The following is a 25477-nucleotide window of genomic DNA, read 5'->3' as shown; positions in this document are numbered from 1 at the left end:
GAGTTCAAAGCCCATTCTCAGAAGAAAAAAAAAAAGACATATGGTGAATAGTTAAATGGCAGGAGCTAGACTTTCCCTCTCAGGAATTTCTATAAATATAAATGGGATAAACTGTCCAGTTAAAAGGCAGAGACTAGCAGAGTGGATGTGAAAACCTTGAGCTATATAAGCTACATTCAGAGAGTTTCACTTTGACTACCAAGATACAAAAAGATAGAAAGACAGAAAAATGTTGTTCTTTAAATCAGTATATTTCAGGACTATAGGTGTGGCTCTATCAGCAGAGCACCTGCTTTAAATGAGTGTATTTCAGTAATGAGAATATTATCAAGCAATGTACACTTTACATCAAAAAGGTCAGTATATATTGATAGAAGTTGCAATTCACCAAGATACAACAACTTTATCATAATATCCCCAAATACATGAATACTCCCAAAATGTAGGTAACAAAACTAGATGTAAAAAAGACTTTAACACATCACATCATAGATCCACGGTGAAAGAGAGAACTTCACCAACACTAAAAACTAGTCAGGCCTAGCAGGTTATACAGAACCCTGAAATCAACCCCAGCAAAATACACATTTTTTTCCAGTGCTCATGGAACAGTCTCCAGGACAGATCATTTGTTAGGCAACAAGTCTTAATACATGTAAAAAGACTGTAATCATAGGGTATTTTGTCCACTCTAGTGGAATAAAACCAGAAATCAATAGCAGAAGGAAAACTGAAAATTTATATACATGTGCAAATAAATAATAATACAATTATTAATTATAATAATAACATGTGCAAATAAATAATAAACTCTTAAACAACCAGAGGGTCAAAAAAGGTCACAAATGAAAGAAGATACCTAAGGACAATGAAAACAAAAACACAATAAATCAAAATTTACTCACACAGTGAAGTCAAATACACTACACAGAGGAAAATTTATACCTCTCCACACCTGTGTGAGAAAAGCAAAAAGTTCTCCTCTCACCAAAAATGAGATCTAAACCAAAAACTAGCACAAGGATGGAAACAATAAAGATTATGGCAGAGATAAATCAAGTAGAAGAGAAAAGCAAAAGAAAAATCAGTAACACCAAAGATTGGTTCTTTGACAAAAACTAACAAACTTGACAAACCTTTAGCTAGACTAGCAAAGAAGAAAAGTAAAGGAGTCAGGTAAATTTGAAACTGAAGTTGGAACAATACTGTCAATGTTGCAGAATAAAAAGGATTGAGTACTATACATCACTGCATGCCAGCACCACACAACTGAGTACTATTCAACCATAAGCAGGAGTGGGCACTGGTAGGAGTGAGAATTTGGACAAGCCTTGTGGATTATGATCCTACTTATAAGAAACAGAATCCATAGACACATAGTAGCTGTTACTAGGAGCTGATGGAAAGGGAAATGGAGAGTTAGAATTTCATGCAGAGTTTCTATTTGGGTGATGAAACAGTCAGTGGTGTTTCTTTGGGGTGTTGAAAAACTGCTCCCTGGCTGCCAAACATTCTGGAAATTATAATGGTTGAAACCCACAAATATATCCCCTAATCCTTTATTTTATTTCTAAAATACTTGTTAGAGGCTGGGCACTGGTGACTCTTAACTACTCACCTGGCTTATTAGTTGAGATAGGGTCTTGCTCATTCTCTGCCCAGGATAGCCTTGAACCACAATCCTCCATCCTCCACCTCCCAAATAACTGGGATTAGAGTCATGAGGCACTGTTCCCATTTCTTTCATTCTCCAAAAATCTGACTTGGAGATGAAAGAGGACAATACAGGTTTCCAGTCTGTATGAATTTGCTGATAAACATGAACTGGGTGAGTCTCTCAGGAACACCTCCCATATTTTTAAAGTGAGTAAGCAACAGTGCTTTGGATGCTGAAATGCACAGACCACACATAAAACAGCTGAGCACTGTAGGGTTTATTTCTCTCATGTAACAGATGGAGGGTGCTGGGCCAGTGATGGAAAGTCCAATGTTCTCTACATTTCTGTCTGAAATCACAATGACTGAAGACATGTAGTGCTCAACCGCAAGTCTGGTAGGACTGGAAGGTCACTGTTAAATTTAGGCCTGGAAGGAAGGTTCATCATTTCTGTCTTTATCTCCACAGAGAGCTGTGGACTGTTGGCCACAGAAAGAGGAAGCAGAGAAGAGCTTGTGCTACCGTAGAAAAAAGAAAATAGCTTTTGGAGGATACATATCTAGTCTCTGCGATTCAAGATTGTCCCACTGTGAGAATTCTCTATTTCTGAGAAAGCTCTTCCACCTTCAAAAGTCTCTTCTCTTGTGAGTGGTCTGATGCTTGCTGAGGTGTGGCTTCTGGCTAAAGGTTTTTCCACACTGATTGCACTGATAGGGCTTCTCCCCAGTGTGAATTCTCTTGTGCACAGTGAGGTTTGATTTCTGGCAAAAGGTTTTTCCACACTCATGACATTGATAGGGCTTCTCCCCAGTGTGAATTATCTCATGCCCAATGAGGATTGACTTCAGGTGAAAGGATTTTCCACAATGACTACGCTGATAGGGCTTCTCCCCATTGTGAACCATCTTATGGCTAGTGAGTTTTAACTTTGAGACAAAGATTTTATGACACTGACTACAGTCATAGGGCTTCTCCCCAATGTGAATTCTCTCATGCATGGTGAGGCCTGACTTCCCTGAAAAGGTTTTACCACACTGAGTGCACTTGTATGGGTTCTCCCCACTGTGACTCATCTCATGACTGGTGAGTCTTGACTTTTGGCAAAAGGTTTTTCCACATTGATTACACTGATAGGGCTTCTCACCAGTGTGAATTATCTCATGCTTAGTGAGGTTTGATTTCCAGCCAAAGGTTTTTCCACACTCATTACATTGATAGAGCCTTTCCCCAATGTGAATCATCTTATGTCCAATGAGATCTGACTTCTGGTGAAAGGACTTTCCACACTGACTACACTGATAGGGCTTCTCCCCAGTATGAATTATCTCATGATTAGTGAGGATTGACTTCCAGTGAAAGGACTTTCCACACTGACTACACTGATAGGGCTTCTCCCCAGTGTGAATTATCTCATGCTTGGTGAGGTGTGATTTCCGGCCAAAGGTTTTTCCACACTCATTACATTGATAGGGCCTTTCCCCAGTGTGAATTATCTCACGTACATCGAGGACATACTTCAAGTGAAAGACTTTCCCGCACTGACAACACTGGTAGGGCTTCTCCCCAGTGTGACTCATCTCATGCCTAGTGAGTTGACTTATAGCCAAAGGTTTTATGACACTGACTACACTTACACAGCTTCTCCTCAGTGTGAATCATCTCATGCGTGGTAAGGTATGACTTCCTGGCAATGTTTTACCACACTGACTACATTTGTAGGGCTTCTCCCCAGTGTGAAGTATCTCATGCTTCGTGAGATGTGACTCATTGTGAAAGGCTATTCCACACTGATTACACTGATAGGGCTTCTTCACAGTGTGAATTATCTGATGCTGGGTGAGGTGTGACTTCTTTACATAGTATTTTCCATACTGATTACACTTATAGGGATTCTCATCAGCATACATCCCACCAGGCTTACTAGGGCAATGTCTGTTTTGACATACATTCAACTCCTTGGCCTTCACTCCTAAAGAGCCTTCAGAATTTACAATCGGATTTGAAATATGGCTGGAACTCAAATGAATGGCATGGCCTAATATAACTCTCTCCTTAGGTGGTGTGTTGTTCATAGTGATTCCAGCTTACCACAAATGTCTGTCTTGTCTTTCCTCACTGTTCTCAATTATGACATTCACTTGCTGGACATCTGAAGTGAGAAAAAAGGAAAATAACCATATACATGAAACACATCTAAGCATTTCTATGGAAATTGTATGTGTATATGAAGGAGGTTCTTCCTGTCCTACTGGCATAAGATTTCATAAAAACCTCAAAAGGTATTGGCTTGTAAGTAAATAATTGTCTTCCTACTGACTTCAAGTAATAAATGACAGCGATAGATTTTATATTGTTGAACTGTTTTTCCTTGCTTCTTTCATCTAATTTGCACATGGTAGTATTGATTAAAATATTCACCTACAACCTAGGCATCATTTTCCATGGAATGTTTCTGCCTTGCCATTTCTGTCCCCCATTGTTTTTCTCTATTGTTTTGACATGCTGCAGTCTCCAGCTGTTCTTCTCATTATTATACTCTGATGGGCACAAGAATTTTTAGGACCAGCAACTTGCATGATACAAGTGAAGTCTGACTGAATGCCACCAGAACAGGAACATGACATTGGTACAGCATTTGCATCTGTATTTATTTAGCTTTCATTCTTACATGGGGAATAACTATATGTATCTAGGGAGTTTTTCAAACACAAAATATCTTCTTTCCCATTCTAGATGAAAAGAGCTTCCTACACAAAATTCTAATTTAACCTCACTAACTCTGTTTCTCAGAATTGTAAGTTTTTTCTTCATCCCAGTGCCCTGTACACCCACCTATGAAGCCCATCATCTTTATACAGTGCTTCTCAGGCAGTTTCTAAGACCAAAAGTCACAGTATCTCCCCCTATTCCTGGTACAGACACACATGCTTGATAATCAACTTCTCCTGAATGATGTTATCTTGTGCACTGGACTGTAAGCTTTCTCCTATTCTCATATAAAATGGAGTCTTCTCAGCATTTCTCCTCCTCTTTCTTGTTTATACTGATATCCACTAAGAAAAGATGGAAATTCTAATGACAAACTGCACTCCCAAACAGAGATGTGAGCTCAACATGAAATCCTTGGTTCACTTGAGCTCAGGACCAAGAATGTCCTGGCTTTTCCACAAATGCAGACCCATATGCTGGACCTTCCATTTCATGGTGTCTGACATCATGGTTCACAAGGGTAAGTCTGAACTTTTCTCATTTTCTTATCCACTCCTTATGTACACTGCTCTGTAAGTTTAAATAACAGCTTCAAACTACCAGTTTCCAAATTTGTGGTTCCAAGAGTGATACAGACTCTCAAAAGTAGGTCTTCATATTTACCTATTATGTAAAATTTTGAAAACAAAAACTAAATCTCAAGTTATGTCAAGATGAACACTTCATAATCCCACTACAAATGTAGCCTACTAGTACAATACTTGACCAGCAACCTCGAGGCCCTGGGTTAATCCCCAACACAGCAAATTCAAACAAACAAACTCCTCCTAAGACTGTTCTCTTTGACTATCCTTTTTAAATTGTGACATATCAAGATTTCTTTTCTTACATTGATGAAATATTGCTCATGGTTCTTATTTGACTACTTAAAATAAATTACCTTTTTGTTTTTCAGCACACTATAAATTTGAGGAAAGGCATTATTTTCATAATTTCTTACATCATTAAAACTATAAAACTGCCAGTGTTAAAACCAGCATCAGTACAATGTGATGAAGCATAAATAACTTATGAATAATTGTCAGACAACATTAGTCCATGAGACACCAGGCATGAGGGCAGGCTCCTGTAATCCAATCCCTAAGGAGGCAGAAGCAGGAAAATCTGACTACAAAAAAGCCAGGTTCTGTATCAGGAGTCTGTCTCAAAAAAATTTTTAAACCAGGTGCCAAAGGCTCACAACTCTAATCCTAGATCATCAGGAGGCTGAGATCAGAAATCTTGGTTAAAAGCAAGCCCCAGGCAAGTAGTTCACAGTACCCCACCTCAAAAATAACCACAGCCAAATGGACTGGAGTTGTGGCTCAAGTGATAGAGCACTTGGTTTGCAAGGGCCTGCCTTCTTTGGAAGCTCAAAACCCTGAATTCAACCACAGTCCTACAAAATTTATTAATAAAAATGAAATCGATTGGAAAAAATCTATGAAAATGGAGGGTGAGCCAACTCAGAGGACTGAGAAAGTAAATACTAAAGAAAAATATCTAAGAACAGGGTTTAGATTTGGCATAAAGGTGAAAAATATATGTCAAAGAACACTCCTTGGGGAAGGTAATTCACAGGTTTGATGTGTGCAAGCACAACATACTAGGGTCTGTAATCTGGAAGATAACCTGGTGACATCAGTGCAATATGCCCCACATCTGCTGGACTCCCCTCTAATGCCCTCCTCAATCAGGATGCACTGATGCACCTGGTGGGTTCTGGCTTAGGGGTTCTTTTCTCATCCATGGCTCTGCTCCTTGCTCCAGCATGAAGATCAGCTCAGGTTTGGTGATGCATTGCCCTGTTCATGCCAAACAAGGTAGGATTTTGTCAAAAAATTAAGTCGGGTATTTTCCCCCACTATCCATTTCTGCGATGATGGACATAACCAGCAAGGGAGCTAATAGACACAGCAACCATTTTCAAACACTTGAAATAGGACGAGTCTCATTGAGGAGCTACATTTAAATTTTGATTTCTTTCTTTTTTCTTTTATTGATGTATTTGCATATTATACTTGTACCAGGGGTATATTGTAACATTTATAAAGTAGTTATAACAAACTCTCCCTCCTCCCATTTTTAGAACAGTTTCAATAGGTCTCACTGTCCCATTTTCTTACATGAATACATAATACTTCCACAATATTCACTCCCTTTCACCCTTTCTTATGCCATACCAAACCCTGGACTTCTTTTACCTTTCTTTCCTTCATTCTTTTCTGCATATGATAGTTATATAGGGAGTTTCACTGTGACATTTCCTTATATACATATATGTATCATACCCTGAATTGGTTTATCACCTCCATTTTAAATCAGGTTCTTTGAAGCAAGAAAAACTATAGCTTTGGAACTATGCAATACAAGGGGACACATGAACTTTTCATGAGAGAGGGTGAACAACTGAGTCCTTCATGGGCTAGAACTGTGCACCTAAATAGTTTTCATATATTTACTAAGAAGACAGTGCTTATTCCTGAGGGCTACAGGGCAGTTTCACTCAGCCAATGACACCAGGCTGCTGTAGGTCTCCAGCATCACCTCCCTGTACAGGGTCCTCTGAGCATCATCCAGGTCCTGCCATTCCTCCCAGGTAAAGTCCCCAGCCACATCCCCAAATGACACCACTTCCTGGAATGCCATATTTCTTCTTAACTCCCCAGCCCTTGGAATATGGAAGTTCTGGTTTCTGCATGTGTGGGTGGGAGTGGCAGTGGATTCTCATACGCATTTTTTTAAAATGCAGCTGTTTTGTACTGTATAAGGTGAAGGAAAGTCACAGAAATGTACCACCATTGTAATAGCTTATTAGGTACTACATAGTATTAAAAATACTGTAATGAAGTTTACCTCACAAACCTAGAAACATATTTATACCAAGGGAATAATGTATGAGTAAAAAAAGGCCTGGTGGTAAATGGCTGTAATTCCAGCATGGAAGAGGATGATATAGTAGTATTGTTAGTTCAAGGCCAACCTGGGCTACAAGTTCTATTCTATGTACAAAATAAAATAAAATTTTCTCCTTCAAGGAGCTTAAGATCTGGCATGAAAAAGTCATTAAGTATGAATCAAAACCCACAATCTATTAGAGGAATTGATTTACAGCTTCAATGTAAATGAAGCAACGAAGGAGAACATGTATTTCTATTTGGCATGATTAGTCTGCACTTCACTGAAAAGCCTAGGATTCCTTTCAAATAACTAATAAACTAAAATTATGCACACAGGCATCACAATATTTCCTTCCTACACTCAAAAGATTGCTGGAATTTACTCCAGGCATCTCTGCCACTTCCCAATCTACAAGTGTACAAGATGTCAGGTGAGCAAACTCAGCAGATCTACATTCCAACAGTCATCCCTGGGAGGAGAATTGGAAAGGCATAAGGGAGAGTTAAAGGGTAAGAAACCAGAGTAAAACATCAGATCAAAGACAAGTATGACTGTAGACAGAAAAATAACCTCAAAAAGAAAAAAAAAGAAAAGGGCAGGAAAAAATTTGGTACAGATTTGTTGCACGAACATAAAAGATATTTTACTTCCAGATGATCTGCATGATTGCCAAAATTAAATGCTGGTGCCATGACGTGAAATGTGGAAAATGGAAGAAAAATATTATAGCAGGCCTGGTGCTGCTGACGCATGCCTGTAATCCTAGTTATTCTGCAAGCAGAGTACTAATTACTCTGGGGTTTGATGACATCCCAGGCAAAGAGATCAGAAAACACTATCTCAAAAATACCCAACAGACACACAAGAAAAGGAGAACAACAACAAAAGTTCTCAATATAAAAAAAGGACTGGCTGAGTACCAAAATGGTAGTGCTCCCACCTAGGAAGCACTAGGCCCTGAGCTCAAATCCCAGCACCACCACCACAAAAAAAAAAAAAAAAAAAAAAAAAAAGGATCCAAGGATCCAACAAAGTGACACAGACTTGAACATATCCCATTTGGAATATCTGATACCACATTTAAGGACAGCAAACCACCAATTACATACATGATTCCAGAGTTCAGGAGAGAGACGTAAAGCTGAAGATGAAAAATTATGGAAAGTAACAGAATTTTAGTGCTGTTTAAAGTTATCACAGTGAATGAAATAGACTGTCTTCAGAGAAGGAAAGTATCAAGAAACAAATATAAGGAAACTAATATTTCCTGGTATATGACAAGAAATAGATTACAAAGACCAAGAAAGAATTTTCTGAGTTTGTCACCAAAATAAAGAAAAGCTCAATGTTAAGAACTCTGAGGCTTTCATGGTGGTACGTTCCTGTAATCCCAAGACTCAGGGGGCTGAGACAGGAGGATCATAAGTTCAAGGTCAGTCTGGGCTATATGTGAGAGCATGTCTCAGAAACAAAAAAGGAAAAAGGAGCTACACTAACAATTAAGAATATTCATAGTCTATGGATACAAACTCTTTCAATGATTCACATAGACACTGAGAAAGTTCCTTTTAAAATTTGACCCTAGACAAGGCATTGTGTTATACACCAGTAATCCAAGCACTGAGGGAGTGAAGGCCGGAGGATCAAGAGTTTGAGGCCAGTCTGAGCTACCCAGAGCACATAAGGCCAGTATGAGGTAAAGAGGGATCTTGCTAAAAACACACACAAATAAATGAAAATACAAGTACCATCCTGGTATCTGTTGAGCTTTAGTTAGGGTATGTAATGCCCTACAGGAAGAGGTATGAAAGGCTAGGCCCCAGCCCATTGTACAACAGGCAGGTGGTACAATCTTTAAGAGATCATGGAAGGTGTGCCCTGGAGCAGATATTTGAGACCTGGCCAATTCTTGTCACTCTTTCACTTCCTGGCTATGGAGTAAGCAGCTTCTTCTGCCATGAGCTCCTTCTATGTGTACTTTTGGGCCTCGCACAGGCCCATCGGCAATGCAGCCAAGTAATTTTGCACTGAAATCTCCAAAGTCAACAGACAATATAAATCTTTCCTCTTTTTAAGTTGATTTTTTCACATATTTTGTCATAATGATAGAAAGGAAATTTTCACTCCATTCCAAATCAAATACAGAGCTGAAGGAACTGAAAACACAACAACTCTTCCTGAATTCAAAAAGAAGCGCAGGAGACAGAGCACACTGCAGCCATTCTATGTCATTCTATTGCAGTAGCCTTAATAGAATAAAACAGCTGGACCTCCCCTATACCTTACCATATTACTAAATGTGTTATTTCTAACAGTTCCTTTTACTTGCTGTGTCATGTTAGGCTATGAAGAAAATATTTCAAGGCATACTAAAAAACAAAAGAACACAATGTGAAGTGGCAAAGGATGCATCGGAACCAGACATGGTATTATCACAAAGCAAACCTCCTTTAAAACTCAGATTAAAGCACTAAGGAAGTTAATGGATAGACTATAGACAGCATGGCAGGATAAGTGGGCAAAACCAACTCCAACTGTGTATTGGGTATAAGAACTTCATATAAATACAAACCCAGAAACCTGCCTCACACTTGTAATACTAGCAACTCAAGGCAGAGATCAGCAGGATCAAGTTTCAAGGCCAAATGACCAAATAGTTCTACAGACACTGTCTTAAAAATACTCAACAAAAAACAAGGCTGGCAGAGTGGCTCAAGTGGTAGAGCACCTGCTTAGCAAGCATGAGGCCCTGAGTTCAAACCACAGTACACCAAAAAATAGATAAATAAATATAAACACATATGAATTAAATGTAAATGGATGGAGACAGGGTGAAAGTGAACAGGGTACACTACATGCACATATGTGTATGGAAATGTCACAATGAAACAACTTTGTGAGATTAATATACACTAATTAAAGTTAATTTGAAAAATAAATAGAGAAAATATATCATGCTAACAGCAATCAAAAGAAATCAGGGGTTAGCAATGTAGCTGAGTTCTAGAGCAGGAGCCTGTAAAGTTATCAAGAAAAGGGCATTAGGTAATAACACAGTGATCAGTTCTGCAACATGTAACAATTCTGAACTTGTATACATTTAACAACACATTCTGAACCTATAGGAATACAAAATTATTAGAAGGGCAAGAGAAAGATGAACCCAAAAGCACAACTGGAGACTTCAACAATTAACTCTTAAAAATGGACAGAACCACCATCATATGATCAGTAATGACACAGCTCAACTCAGCAACAGGTTTGTTCCAGTGCATGTAATTGGCATCAATAGATCACTGCTTCCAGCAACAGATTACACATTCTTCCCAAGTGCACATAGACAACCACCAGCACGGACCACTTTCTCAGCCATAAAACACACCTGAAGAGATTCAACAGACTAGAAAGCACACAATGTCTTTTCAGACCAGAGTGGAACAAATAACAAAAAGAAAACTGAAAAACTCCAAATATATGGAGATTAAACAACATAGTTACAAATAGTAAAAAAAACGAACTCTCAAGAGAAATTTTAAATTTTTTGAACTAAATGAACATGAAAGCACATTTTATGAAAATCTGTAGGACGCAGCAAAAACAGTGCTTAGAGGACAACTGGTGGCAGCAATGTGTATAATAGACAAAAATAAGCATTTAGAATCTATAATCCAAATCCCTACCTTAGGAAAGTATGAGGGGAAAGTAAAAATTAAAACCAGCAAAAGAGGAAAAACAGTAAGAAGAACTGCAACTGGAATCAGTGATATTTTAATAGAAACTCAAAGAAAATCAGCAATGGAAAACAAGGGTTCCTTAAAAACATTAATAAAAAAATAAAGGCTAGGCACCAGTGGCTCACTCCTGTAATCCTAGCTACTTAGGAGGCAGATATCAGGTGGATTGCAGTTTAAAGCCAATCAAGGCAAATAGCTCCCAAGACCTTATATTGAAAAACCCTTCACAAAAATAGGGCTGCTGGAGTGGCTCAAGGTGAAGGCCCTGAGTTCAAGTACCAGTATCGCAAAAGGAAGGAAGGAAGGAAGGAATGAAGGAACAAAGGAACTAAGGAAGAAAATAAAGAACATGGATCAATTTGGGTTATAATAAATATATACATGGAAATGTCACAATGATACTCCCCGTATACATATCTAAAACAAAATCACTTTTTTTTTTCCATTTACAAAGTCAGAGAACTAGAGGACAGAACAGGTCCTCCCTGAGGGTATTGGTACCAGTGGGAGGGAAGGAGATGTGGAAAGGACGTGTGAGGGTGAATATAGTGCAAATTCTGAGTACATATGTATGTAAATGGAAAAATGAGACCTGTTGAAGCTGTTCGGGGAATGGGGGAAGAGCGGTAAAGGAAGAATAGTGAAGGCTAGTGAATTCAAGTATGATATATTTGAATATTGTACAAAATTTTGTAAATACCACAATGTACCCCCACCCAGAACAACAATTAAAAAAAGAAGAAAAACCTACTCCCTGAAAAAAGAAAACCATCAATAAAATTCCAAGTTATTGTTCCTCATATCCAGCTACTCAGGAGATACAGATAGACAGAACCAAAGTTTGAAGTCAAGCTGGGGGTTGTGGCATGATCCCAGCTACTTGCAAGGCTATAGGAAGGAGGATCGCAGTCTCAGGCCAGCCCAGCAAGAACCATGAGATCCCATCTGAAAAATACTAGAGCAAAAATGGCTTTGGGGTATGGTTCAAGTGGCTAAGAACCTGCTGTTCACAAAGGAGACTCAGAGATCAAACAGAAATACCACCAAAAAAAATCAATAAAATCCTTAAGCATATAGTCAGGTTATGAGAAAATAAAAAAGGGCACAAAGTACTAATAACAGAAAGGAAAAAGGGATGTCATTACATATTCCATGAACAGTGAAAGAATAACATGGGAATACTGTGAAGAACTCTATGTCCACACATTCAATGTAAAATGGAACAATTTCATAAACCACACAATTTATCCAAATTCACAAGTTAAAAACACAGAATGTGAACACATTTCTATTAAAGGAATTGAGGGGAAGGAGGTGGCTCAAGGTGTAGAACGGCTGCCTGGCAAGAACAAGGCTCTGAGATCAAACTCTACCAGCACACAAAAAAAAAAAAGGTATTCAAAAAACAATGAATAATCTTTCAAGAACAGAAAGTATGAGGTCCACAGTTCAATGATAAATTCAACTATGCATTATTGAACAAATTCTCTCAATTCCCTAAAATCTCTTCTAAAGAACAGAAGAATAATCAGTACTTCCTAATTTATTTCCTAATGACAACATTACCCTAACACCAAAACCAAACAAAGCTGGTGGAGTAGATCAAGTGGTAGAGCACGTCCCTGGCAAGCATGAGGCCTTGATCTCCAATGCAAGAGCTGCCGAAAAAACAATATCCAGAAAGCCTCAATATTTGCAAATCAAATACTATACTTTGAAATAATGTGATTCAAAGAAGTATTCACAGGGAAATGACAATGTATTTGTGACAAATGTACACACTGTTACCAATGGCTTTCTGTGAGATTATATGGACCACAAGTCCTCTCCAATTCTTCTGTGTTGGAAATGTGAGCCTTGAACCTTGCCCAGTCTCAGTGGCTTAGTTTGCCAATGGAACATGGCAAAGGTGGCATTTGGGGACATCAGAGGTAAAGCTGCAAGAAGTCATGCAGCTATACTCCTGTCTCTTGGAACATTAATTTCGGGGTAAGTCAGTCTCCAATTACCCTGTGACCTCCTTGGTGCAAAACCACATGGAAGTAGGTGTACTTGTAGACAGCCCCAACAAGCCCCAAGAGTGCCAATGCCAGACAGCTTGAGTCTCCTGAAACACCAGCACCCATTGGGTTTTTGGATGATCCTCCCAGTTCTCAATTCACTTCATCTGTGCCTAAGATGACCTAGGAACCAGAGTCTCCCTAAATCATGGAGTGAATACATAGTCACCACAATTTGAGCTGATTCTTTTCTTATTATTTTTTTTTCATTTTTCTTTTATTATTCACATGTGCATACAAGGATTGGTTCATTTCTCCCCACTGCCCCCACCCCCTCCCTTACCACCCACTCCGCCCCCTCCCTCTTCCCCCCCCTCAATTCTTTTTCTTCTTATTATTATTATTGGCGGCACTAGGGTTTGAACGCTTGCTAGGCAGACACTCTTACTATCACCTTGAGCAACTCCACCTGTGTTTTTTTGCTAATTGATTGTTTCCAAGGAAGGGTCTCAGGAACAATTTGCCAGGGACTGATTTTGAATCTTGATCCTCCTGATCTTTGCCTCCTGAGTAGCCAGGATTACAGGCAGTTTGCACGGGCATCCAGCTGAGCAGAGGTTTTACACAGATGGGATAACTAAAATCTGCAAACCAGGAGTGCTGTGGGAATAAAACACTGCAATGTGCAGCCCTACTGGGAAAAAAAGCAGAGGTGCAGCCTACAGCACTCGTAATGCAGGCTAGAAGTGACTCAGGACTCTTGGTGAGGATAAATGTGTTGCAAATACCTGGAGAACATCTTGTGGATCACAGACTGGAGAATAGTCAGCAAGACTACTAACTCTCACAGCATGGAAATCTGAGAGGCAGGCTCACCATCTCTGGGTCTACCTAAGGAAACTTCTGGGAAGAAGGTCAAAAGGACTACCAGGCCTCTTCTGTCTCCCTCACACAAAGATTGTGTATGGGAGGAGAGAGGATAGCACCTGTTTAACAGATTTTGATACACAGGAAGCATACCCCTAAAAAAAAAGTGATTCCACTATGTCATTGCCTGTGTCCAAGAAAAAGAAAGACAGAAAAAATGAAAAGTACAGACAACTAGGAGTATAGCTCCTCAGTGGTAGAGTGTATGCTTAGCATTCATGAGGCCCTGAGATACATACACACACACACACATCAAATAAAAAGGGGATCATTGGATACTCAGCTTATGTAATGAAGCCATAGGTGGAGAAAGCTCATCCACTGCAAACTGAGGCATTACTTAAGAAAAATAACATCAACTCAGAGAACAAGAGAACAGAGTACAGTGAAGAGGCATGAGTTCTTTCCCAGGGAGGACTAGGCTGCAATAAAAAAAATGGCGCAGGTGCTTGATGGGACCAAACACTCAGATCAGTGTATGCAGGGTGACTCCCACATCCCGAAGCCCACCATGTTCATGCCACTCTCCTCACTGTGTGCTAGGTGTGTGTGGACAGGGAGATAACAGGCAACCTTGATGTAGGGGTCCAGGGCATACAGGGTTAATATGAAGACCTGCAGGGGAGATGAGATCCAAACCTCCCTGGTCCCCAAAAGGGCCCTTTCACAGTTAACACTGGAGTGCTAATGGGCCCAGCATCCTGCAAAGTGGGGTGAGAACCAATGCCAACCACTTCTGAAGGCATGTGCAATTAGCTCACCTGTCACCTGTAGTAACCCTTTAGGTGTTTTTGCCTCCTTAAGGATTCCTGAATATTACGTGCATGTAATGCATACAACTTTAACAGAGTGAATTATGGGAAGGAACGTGCACAATCAGAAATCAGTTATATAACATCTGGTTGTCTTCAAATTTACATAAGGCCACTTGCAGAAAAACCCAGGTTCTTCCTACCTGCATGGCTCAATCCACATAAAACCAGAGAGACACCAGGCAACTGTACTCTCTTGAGCTGCAAGGCTGCAGCCCTGGTTTATCCCTTGATTGCGTTTCTTTCACTTTCCACTTTCAATAAGCTCTGCTACACACTCCTTGTCTCTCAGATCAATTCTTTGATTTTAACCCCAGACAAGAGACTGATGCAGTTGCTGGGCCCCAGATAACAACCAGAACCTGACTTAATTGACCTTCATACCAGTGACAAAACAGGAAGGAAAAGATCTCTGGAGGAACTGAGAGAGGCCAAATATGTTTTGAACTTTGGAAAAATGTAAGTCATTTGTGGCCAGATGGCAAACTTCATGCCACTACTGACCTTCCAGCTGGGATCAGAGACATGTTGTAGCTGACCACACTGCCCTGAAGCAGACCAGAGGTAGAATGAAACACCATGACATACACAACACAAACCATACTGCTGTGTCTAGTTCTCTGACCCTCAAAATTGTGATGGGTAATGAGTTCTATTTAAGTCAGTAAGATTTGTAGTTGGAACACTTCACATGTCACTAGAGACCACAGCAAGTACCATAGATTGAAACATACAGTTCAGAGGCTTAGCTTTAAGTTATGCTCAAAATAAGTGAATGGTAAAGCACATTTCACAATTATGTTCTGTTTCAAAATACAGTTGTGAATTTAAAACATTCAGCTTATGAAGTTATCACTTTTTATACTTAACCAACTATAAACTACAGTTATAGTCCAAAAACATAACCATAGCTGGCGCAAACATCCATTTTTTTAATTTATTCGTAAACAGTTAGATAAAGTAACAGAGAAACTAAATGCAGTTTTTAAAGGAGTTTGTAGACATGACAGTCTTTAGAATTACATACAATTGTTTCTTAATAAATAGTACAATACAGTTACTGACAAGTTTATATAAACAAGTTAGAAATAGTGATAATTTCTGCTTCTGATTTTTATTCTTTGCATATTTTTTCACTGACCATTTCTCAGATGTGTCCTACTAACTCCTGAATGCTATCTTCTAGGTCACTCCTGAGGATGTCACCACATATTCTGTTCAGAGGCACTGTTCTGTGCAAACATACTCTTGAGGTTTTTCCAGGAATGACATCTCCAGTTACCATATTTATTCATGAACATGATCAGATCCTCTCCCTACATGCACTGTGTGCAAACAATAGGAAAGAATAAATAAAAGTTGTACATGTGGACACCAGATGAGATTAGACCTGACAAAGAGGGAGCAGTCCAGGAAAAAATTCCATTTTTGAGGGTTGGATCATGGGTTGGATGGGTATGGTACTGTATGTAAGGAAGTGTCAACCACAGACAGCTGGATCCATGCATGAGATCCAATAAGTGAGAAGAATGGGGCCAAGGTTGGAGTACTTGGTTGAGTTATGTTAAGGAGCAGAAAAAGCAGAATTTAGGGCAACAGAGAAGACATTGTGAGAAAGGCTGTGACAGGGACTAACAAAGAAGAATGTCGAGCACGTCACAAGAAGTAGCCTCAAATATGGTAAATGGGATACATTTAAGTTCTTAATGGGCTTCTGAAGAGCTGAACTAAGGCAATGCTGAGTGGGTTAAAGGACAAATGAGCAGTGAGAAGATCTAGTAGGAAATTTAACTCTGAACAGTCTGCACATGTACATGTGGGCTGATAGATAGGTACAGAGTCACTGAACAACCTGTGGTCAACTTTAATCTCCAGATATTCCAGGATTTATCCATGAATCAATTATGGCCTTCCAAATGCTGCCTGGAACCACACTATTTTAGGAACTACAGAAAAATTTATTAAAAGAGTATTGCATTAGCACCATATAACCATTTCCACTGCAGAACAGTAGAAGTTCTATTTCCAGGTTGGTTGTGAAAAAGTTACAGCATCTGTGAAAGCAGGTAATGTTTCAGCCGTTAGTTAAGTTTCTACGAGTCGTGAGAAGTTAGCATGCTCTCTTCTCAGGTAACAATCAAATCATGTAACAATTGTGACTTCCCCTTGTGAGGGCATCAGAAAGACCAGCGATCAGGCCAGGCATGAAGGCACACACTTGTAACCCTAGATACTCTGGAGTCAGAGACAAGAAGATTATGGTTCAAGGCAAGCAGGAGCAAAAAGTTAGCAAGACCTCATCTCAAAAACCAAGCTGGGTGTGGTACAGTATATCTATAATCCCAGCAGCAAAGGAGATGGAGGTAGGAGGGTTATGGTGCCTCAGGCAAAAACACATGACCCTTTTCCTGAAAACACACTAAAGGAAAAAGGGCTGGAGGCATGACTAAAGTGGCAAAGGGCATGTCTGTCTAATAAGCACAAGGTGTTCAAGCAGCAACACTATACACACTACCAAACATAGTCCAGAGAAAATTTTACTCAACAGATGTTTTTAGCATTTTAACACCTGTGTATGGCTGGATGAAGTGGCTCAACTGTCTGCCTAGCAAGTGGTAGAGTATGCTGCCCTGAGTTCAAACCCCAGTACTCCAAAAAAAAAAAAAAAAAAGAAAAACCTGCCTATGTCTACATGTCAACTCTATCTTATTTATGTGCATTACCCTGAAGCTGTTTTTACTCATTTCTACAATTCCATTTGTATTTACAGACTACATGAAGCTCACAAAATACTATGTAAAACAAAGTAAACAAACAACTTACCAGAAATTGGTTCATTTTTTATTTCTCTCAGAAGCACATTCTGGAGGTGTCATGGGGAGAAGAGCAGACTCATGAGTCAACAGGCATTCTTGGTCCAGATTCTGCTCAAAACTCTACACATTAACTACAAATAATGACCAAAAAGAAAACCTCTCTATAGGCGATTAGTCCCTCATACAAGAAAAGGCAATAAAGACCCCAATGAAGATGTACCTGTTATTGTGAACAAAAGGAAGCCAGGTAAGATATGGATCCCCTTCTTCTTGAAGATGATTTTCTACAAGTATGGAGCCTTGAGTTCAAATTCCAGTCCCATTAAAAAAAAAAAAAGAGAGAAAAAATACTTTAAAGAAACATCATGTCTTCGGTAAAAATGCACCTGGGGCTCCCAGCACAACAATAAAAAAATAAAAATTTAAAAAGCGTTGTGCCTGCCTGGCAAGTGCAAGGCCCTGAGTTCAAACTCCAGTACCACCAAAAAAAAAAAAAAGCGTACTATTCAAAAAAAAAGAAAAAGAAAGAAATACCACTGGGGGCTGGATATGGTGACACATGTCTTCAATCCCAGCCACACAGAAAGATGAGGTGGGAGGAAGATCAGGGTCTGATGCTCTCCCCAAGCAAAAGTAAGCACTATTTGAGGGCTTGGGCGTGGCTGAATTGGTAAAGCTTCTTGCTTCCAGGCCCTTGATTCAAATCCCACTAAGACTAAACAAAAGGTTATGGTAAAAAGACCCAATCTGAAAAATCAGCTAAATGAAAAAAGGGTTGGGGATGAAGCTTAAGGGTGCAGTGCTTGCGAGGCCCTGTGTTCAAACCCCAGTACTGCCAAAAAAAAGAAAAAGAAAATCACTTGGGCTATAGGACGAACTAATTACTTCCCCAGGGTATTCCAGAAGCGATTCCCGCTGTAATTCCTCTTTTCATGAAGACATGCATGCTGCAACTCAGCATTTTTGCTTATGCTCCTGCATAACACATGTACCTGGAACTTGGGGAGACTGCCCCCATGATGGTTCCAAGGAGGCGCCTCCACAGTACCCGCAAGACAATGATCCGCGCTGTGCCACTGATGTGCTCTGGCCACGAGGATGACACTAGATGTGACACGACCAAGTGAGGAAAGGATTTGCTCCAAGGAGCGCCTTCCTGGCCGCAGTCATTCTTCAGACACTCAGCCTAACCGTCACACCACATGGCCGCTGCGACTTTCCCTCCCAGCCAAGCTCGGATCGGCCCCCCACCTGTTTCACGGACCACCGGACGACCATCTGCTCCTGCACCGCAGGGTCCCTGTGGCAGCTTTCTCTCTCACTCTCGCATGGTCCTTCAGGGATTCAGTGAAGGAATTCAAAGTAGGTGCTACAGCTTTCACAGAACCATGTAGTTCCAACAACTTCCGGGCGGAAAGGGAGGGGCGGGGCAACGCCTGCGCAGAAGAAACCCAGAAGGGCTGCACTCTGATGCTGAGGAGTGGACTGAGTGAGACTACATTTCCCGCAAGTCTCTGCGCAACTCTGACAAAACAAGGTAAACTTCATTTGCAGGTGGTCTGAATGCAAATAGACCAGGAAGACATGCTTTAAGAATGGGCCATACCCAAGTGATAGGCATGAGTAAGCCGGCTTTTTTATTAAATCCTGCTATCATTTATCTAGCGCATTCTGGGATAAATAAGTTTAAAACTTTCAGCTTAAATGCATTGTGCCAGCTTGCTGGCTCAACCCTATAATCCTACCTACTCCAAAGAGTGAGATAAGGATGTGTGTATGAGATCAACACACACACACACACACACACACACACACACATCAAATAAAAAGGGGATCATTGGATACTCAGCTTATGAAATGAAGCCATAGGTGGAGAAAGCTCATCCACTGTAAACTGAGGCATTACTTAAGAAAAATAACATCAACTCAGAGAACAACAAGAGAACAGATTAGAGTGAAGAGGCATGAGTTCTTTCCCAGGGAGGACTAGGCTGCAATAAAAAAATTGGCACAGGTGCTTGATGGGACCAAACACTCAGATTAGTGTGTGCCAAGTGCCTCCCACATCTCCAAGGCCCCCATGTTCATGTCTCTCGCCTCACTGTGTGCTGGGTGTGTGTGGACAGGGAGATAACAAGCCACCTTGATGTAGGGGTCCAGGGCATACAGGGTTAATATGAAGACCTGCAGGGGAGATGAGATCCAAACCTCCCTGGTCCCCAAAAGGGCCCTTTCACAGTTAACACTGGAGTGCTAATGGGCCCCGCATCCTGCAAAGTGGGGTGAGAACCAATGCCAACCACTTCTGAAGGCATGTGCAATTAGCTCACCTGTCACCTGTAGTAACCCTTTAGGTGTTTTTGCCTCCTTAAGGATTCCTGAATATTACGTGCATGTAATGCATACAACTTTAACAGAGTGAATTATGGGAAGGAACGTGCACAATCAGAAATCAGTTATATAACATCTGGTTGTCTTCAAATTTACATAAGGCCACTTGCAGAAAAACCCAGGTTCTTCCTACCTGCATGGCTCAATCCACATAAAACCAGAGAGACACCAGGCAACTGTACTCTCTTGAGCTGCAAGGCTGCAGCCCTGGTTTATCCCTTGATTGCGTTTCTTTCACTTTCCACTTTCAATAAGCTCTGCTACACACTCCTTGTCTCTCAGATCAATTCTTTGATTTTAACCCCAGACAAGAGACTGATGCAGTTGCTGGGCCCCAGATAACAACCAGAACCTGACTTAATTGACCTTCATACCAGTGACAAAACAGGAAGGAAAAGATCTCTGGAGGAACTGAGAGAGGCCAAATATGTTTTGAACTTTAGAAAAATGTAAGTCATTTGTGGCCAGATGGCAAACTTCATGCCACTACTGACCTTCCAGCTAGGATCAGAGACATGTTGTAGCTGACCACACTGCCCTGAAGCAGACCAGAAGTAGAATGAAACACCATGACTTATACAACACAAACCAAACTGATGTGTCTAGTTCCCTGACCTTCAAAATTTTGACAGGTAATGAGAAGTTCTATGTAAGCCAGTAAGATTTCTAGTTGGAACACTTTAAATGTTACTTTAGACCATAGCACCTACCTTAGAATCCCTGGACACTGTAATGCACAGGTTTGATGTGTGCAAGCCCACTGTCCTCAGGGCTGCAGTCTGGAACATAACCTGGTGAAATCAGTGTTACATGGCCAACATCTGCTGGGCTCCTCTCTCATGGCCTCCCTGCCCAGTGTGCATTGACTGACCTGTTAGTCTCTGGTTTGGGGGTTCTCCCATCCATGGCTTTGCAGCTTGCTCCAGCTTGAAAGTCAGTTCAGGTTTGGTGATGCATTGCCCTATTCCTGCAAAACAACACAGGATTTTGTCAAATGATTAAGTCCGTTTTAGGTAGATTCGCCCCCTCCATCATTGTCCTTTATCCTCCCTCTCCCCTATTCTTAGAACAATTTTAATAGTTCTAATTTTTCTATTTTCATACATAAATCCATAGTACTTCCACCATTTCATCCTCCTTCACCCTTTCCTTACCATACCAACTCCTGGACTTGTTTTACCCTCCTGTCCTAATGTTTTTATAAAACTATTTTTTTGTTTATGATGGTTATATAGGGAAATTCATTGTGGCATTTCCATATACATACATGTATATATCTATCTATGTATTATTTATATCCTGAATTAGTTCTTCCCCTGCATTATAAATCAGTTTTTTTGAAGGAAACAAATCCCACCATTGGAGCTGTGCAATGAAGGGGCACATGTGACTTTTTCATGAGACAGGGTGAACAACTGAGTTCTTTATGGGCTATAACTGTGCACCTACATAGTTTTCACATATTTACTAAGAAGTCAGCACTTTCTCCTGAGGGCTGCAGGGCAGTTTCACTCACCCAGGGACACCAGGCTGATGTAGGTCTCCAGCATAACCTCTCTTACAGGGTCCTCTGAACATCATCCAGGTCCCGCCATTCCTCCCAGGTAAAATCCACAACCATGTCCCCAAATGACACTACCTCCTGGAATGCCATACTTCTTCTCAACTCTCCAGCCCTTGAAATATGGAAGTTCTGGTTTCTGTATGTGTGGGTGGGAGTTGCAGTGGATTCTCATATGCATTTTTTAAAATTGCAGCTGTTTTGTACTGTATAAGGTAAAGGAAAGTCACAGGAAATGTACTGTGATTGTAATAATTTATTGAGTTTAAAATACTATAACAATGTTTACCTTGTACATCTAAAAACATTCTTGTTAGCCAGGCACCAGTGGCTCACTGCTGTAATCCTAGCTACTCAGAAGGCAGAGATAAGAAGATCATTTTGAGAAGCCAGCCTGTACAACATAGTTCACAAGACCACACCTTGGGAAAAAAAAAACCCTTCAGAAGAAAGGGGTAGTGGTGTGGTTCAAGGTGCATGTCCTGAGTTCAAACCCCAGTACCACAAAAAAAATTCTTGCTAAGGATTGAAGTAGGAGTGAAAATAACCCTGGTGGTACATGGCAGTAATCCAAGTACTAGAGAAGATGAGACAGGAGTACTGGTAAACCTGGGATAAATAGCAAGTCCCACTCTATTTAAGAAAAAATAACTATGAATAACATTTGTTCTTTGAAGGAATATATGATCTGATATGGAGAATTCATCTAATATAAACAAAAAGCCACAATCTGTTAGAGGAATTGATTTATAGCTTCAGTATAAATGAAGCAAGGAGGGAGAACATATACTTCTATTTTGCACTATGAGACTGCATTTCACTGAGAAGTCTAGGATGTTTAACCTTCCATTTGCTAAAAACATGTTCTCATAGTGACAAGGCAACAACAGAAGTCCAAACAACATCTGCCACATTAATGGAACTGCACATACTACCTTGTTGAGATGAATGAAAATGGACCATGATGAGAGATAAAGACAATACTGAAGGCACTGATTATGCATTTTAGATGTATAAACAATCCCTAACAAGAAATTTTATGTGTTTGTTGTTTTCTAATGACTTATAAACTAAAAGTATGCACATAGGCATCACAATATTTCCTTCTTAGATCCAAAAGATTGCTTGTGTTCACTCCAGGCATCTCTGTCATTTCCCAAACAGCACAGGTTAAACATGAGGTCAGAGGAGAACAGGTGAACAAACTAAGCAGATCTATGTTCCAACAATCATCCCTAGGAGGAGAATTGGAAAGGCTAATGGGAGAGTTATAAAGGGTAAGAAACCAGTGTGAGGCATCAGATCACAGAGAAGAAGTAAGACTGCAGAACAGGGAAATAACCTTAAAAAGTAGAAAAAAACAAGAGAAGTACAGGGACAGAATTTGATTAAGAACTTGCCAAATGAAGATAAAAAGATATTTTTCTTCCAGATGATCTGCATAACTGCTGCTACTTAGGTACTGGTACTGTGATGTGAAATGTGGAAAATTGAAGAACAATACAACAGCAGGCTGGATACCTTCAACTCTCAGCTGTAATCCTAGTTACTCTGCAGGCAGAAATCAGGATGATCCTGGTTCAAAGCCAGGCTGGGCAAATACTTCATGAGACCCTATCTCGAAATTGCTGAGCATAAACACGCACACACACACACACACACATGCACAAGAAACAACAAAAATTTAAGAAAGAAAAATAAAGATAACACCAACATTTAAAAGAAGAGCTGGTGGAATGGCTCATTGATAGAGCACCTCCTAGTAAGCACAACTCCCTGAGTTCAAACCCTAGCACAGCAAAAAAAAAAAAAATCCAATAGCAGAAGTGATACAGACTTGAACATATGGCATTTGGACCATCTAAGACCACATTGATGGGATGGCCAACTACCAACTACATACATGACTCCTGAGTTCAGGAGAGAGAATAAGCTGAAGAAAAAAATTTTTTGAAAGTAACAAAATTTTAGAGCTGCCTAAATTTATCACAGCCAATGAAATGGATGGTCTTCAAAGAAGGAAAGTAGCAAGAAAATAATATAAGGAAACTAGTATTTCCTGATAGAGGAAAAGAAACATACTACAAAGCCAAGGAAAGAATTTTCTGAGTTTGTCCCAAAATAAAGAAAAGCTCATGCCTGTAATCCCAAGACTCAGGAGGCTGAGGCAGGAGGATCATGAGTTCAAGGCCAACTTGGGTTACATAGTGACAACCTGCTCAGAAAGAAAAAGGAAGAAGAAGAACCACTAATATAATTAAGTATATTCAAATTCTACGGAGACAAAATCTCTCAATGGTTCACATAGACATTGAGATGGTTCCTTTTAAAATTTGACTCTGGACAAGGCATGGTGGAATACACCTGTAATCCAAACTGTGAGGGCTGGAGGGTCAAGAGTTTGAGTACAGTCTGAGGTACATAGAGCACATAAGGCCAGTATGAGGTAAAGAGGGATCTTGTCTTGAAAACAAATACATAAATGAAAATGTAAGTACCATCTCTGTATCAGTTCTGCTTTAGTTGGTATATGAAATGCCCTACAGGACCAAGTGTGAATGACTAGGACCCAGCCCATGTTGTGACAGGCAGATGGTGAAACCTTTAAGAAGTCATGGAAGGTGTGCCCTGGAGAAGATATTGAGACCTAACCAATTCTTGTCTCTCTTTCCCTTCCTGGCTATGGGGTAGCAGCTTCCTCTGCTACAAGCTCTTGCCATGATGTACTTTTGGGCCTTTCACAGACCCAAAAGTAATGGGGCCAAGTGATGACACACTGAAAACTCCAAAGACAATAGACAATATAAATCTTTCATCCTTTTAAGCTGATTTTCTCAGATATTTTGTCATAATGATAGAAAGCTGATAAAGTAAACTATCACTCCATCCCAAAATCAAACACAGAGTTGAAGAAACTCAAAATACAACAACTCTTCCTGCATCCAAAAGGGAGTGGAGGAGTCAGAGAACACTACAGCCTGAAAGTAGCCTTAATAGAATAAAACAGTTCCCTTTCCCTATACCTTACCATCATACTAAATGTTTTATTTCCAGCAGTTCCTTTCACTTGACCTGATATGTTATGGTATAAAGAAAACATTTCAAGGAATATAAAAAAGGAAAAACACAATTTGAAGTGGCAGAGAATATATCAGAACCAGACATGGCACTATTGCAAAGCAAACTTTTTTTAAAACTCTGTTTAAGGCACTAAGGAAGATAATGGATAGACTATAGACAGCATGCCAGGACAGGTGGGAAAAGTGAACTCCAACTGTATACTGGCTACAAGAAGTTCATTTAAGCACAAACACATATGCTGGGCTCACTCCTGTAATCCTAGCAACTCAGGAGGCAAATATCAGGAGGATCAAGCTTGAAGGCCAGCTGAGGAAAATAGTTCTGAAGACCCTATCTTGAAAATACTAAACAAAAAACTAGGCTGGCAGAGTGGCTTAAGTAGCAGAGCACCTGCCTAACAATGTTGAAGCCCTGAATTCAAACCTCAGTAGAACCAAAAAATACAAAAATACATAAATACACTTATGAATTAAAAGTAAATGGATACAGAAGGGGTAAATATGATCAAAGGACATTATAGGCACATATATGTGTAGAAATACCAGAATGAAACACTTTAGTGCAATAAATACACAAGAATAAAATTTTAATTAAAAAATTTAATGGAGAAAATATGTCATCTATCACCAATCAAAGGAAATCAGGGGCTAGAAACATAGCTGAGTCATAGAGCAAGAGCCTGGAAAGTGACCAAGAGAGGGGGCATTAGGTAATTACACAGTTCTGCAACATGTGACAACTCTGAACATATGTGCATCTAACAACAGATTCTGGAACTATGTGAAAGCAACATTATTAGAAATGCAAAATAAAGATGAACCCACAAGCACAGCTAGAGACTTCAACAAT

General features: G+C 40.0%; 1 protein-coding gene across 39 annotated transcripts in view; it reads right to left on the bottom strand.

Annotated features, from left to right (window-relative positions):
- The window catches only part of LOC109677863 (uncharacterized), a 94573-nt gene extending 74024 nt beyond the window's left edge, over positions 1–20549 (bottom strand). For 6 of the 39 annotated variants that reach the window (XR_012445356.1, XR_012445349.1, XR_012445350.1 and 3 more), the window contains exon 1: positions 17603–20543. Coding sequence is in view for 9 of the 39 variants with exons in the window: in XM_074065558.1 (XP_073921659.1) it covers positions 2284–3234 (951 nt within the window). In the remaining 30 variants the exon portion in view is untranslated. Of the gene's footprint in view, positions 1–232; positions 3807–15702; positions 17015–17602 lie in introns of those variants that run through there. The other 33 variants (XR_012445372.1, XR_012445373.1, XR_012445365.1 and 30 more) reach the window with 28 other exon arrangements.
- Between the last annotated feature and the right edge of the window lie 4928 nt (positions 20550–25477).

Source organism: Castor canadensis, chromosome 2 (assembly GCF_047511655.1).
Source record: "Castor canadensis chromosome 2, mCasCan1.hap1v2, whole genome shotgun sequence".
Taxonomy (NCBI): Eukaryota; Metazoa; Chordata; class Mammalia; order Rodentia; family Castoridae; genus Castor; species Castor canadensis.
The sequence above is the reverse complement of the archived record's forward strand: the minus strand, read 5'-3'. Positions and strand labels throughout refer to the sequence as shown.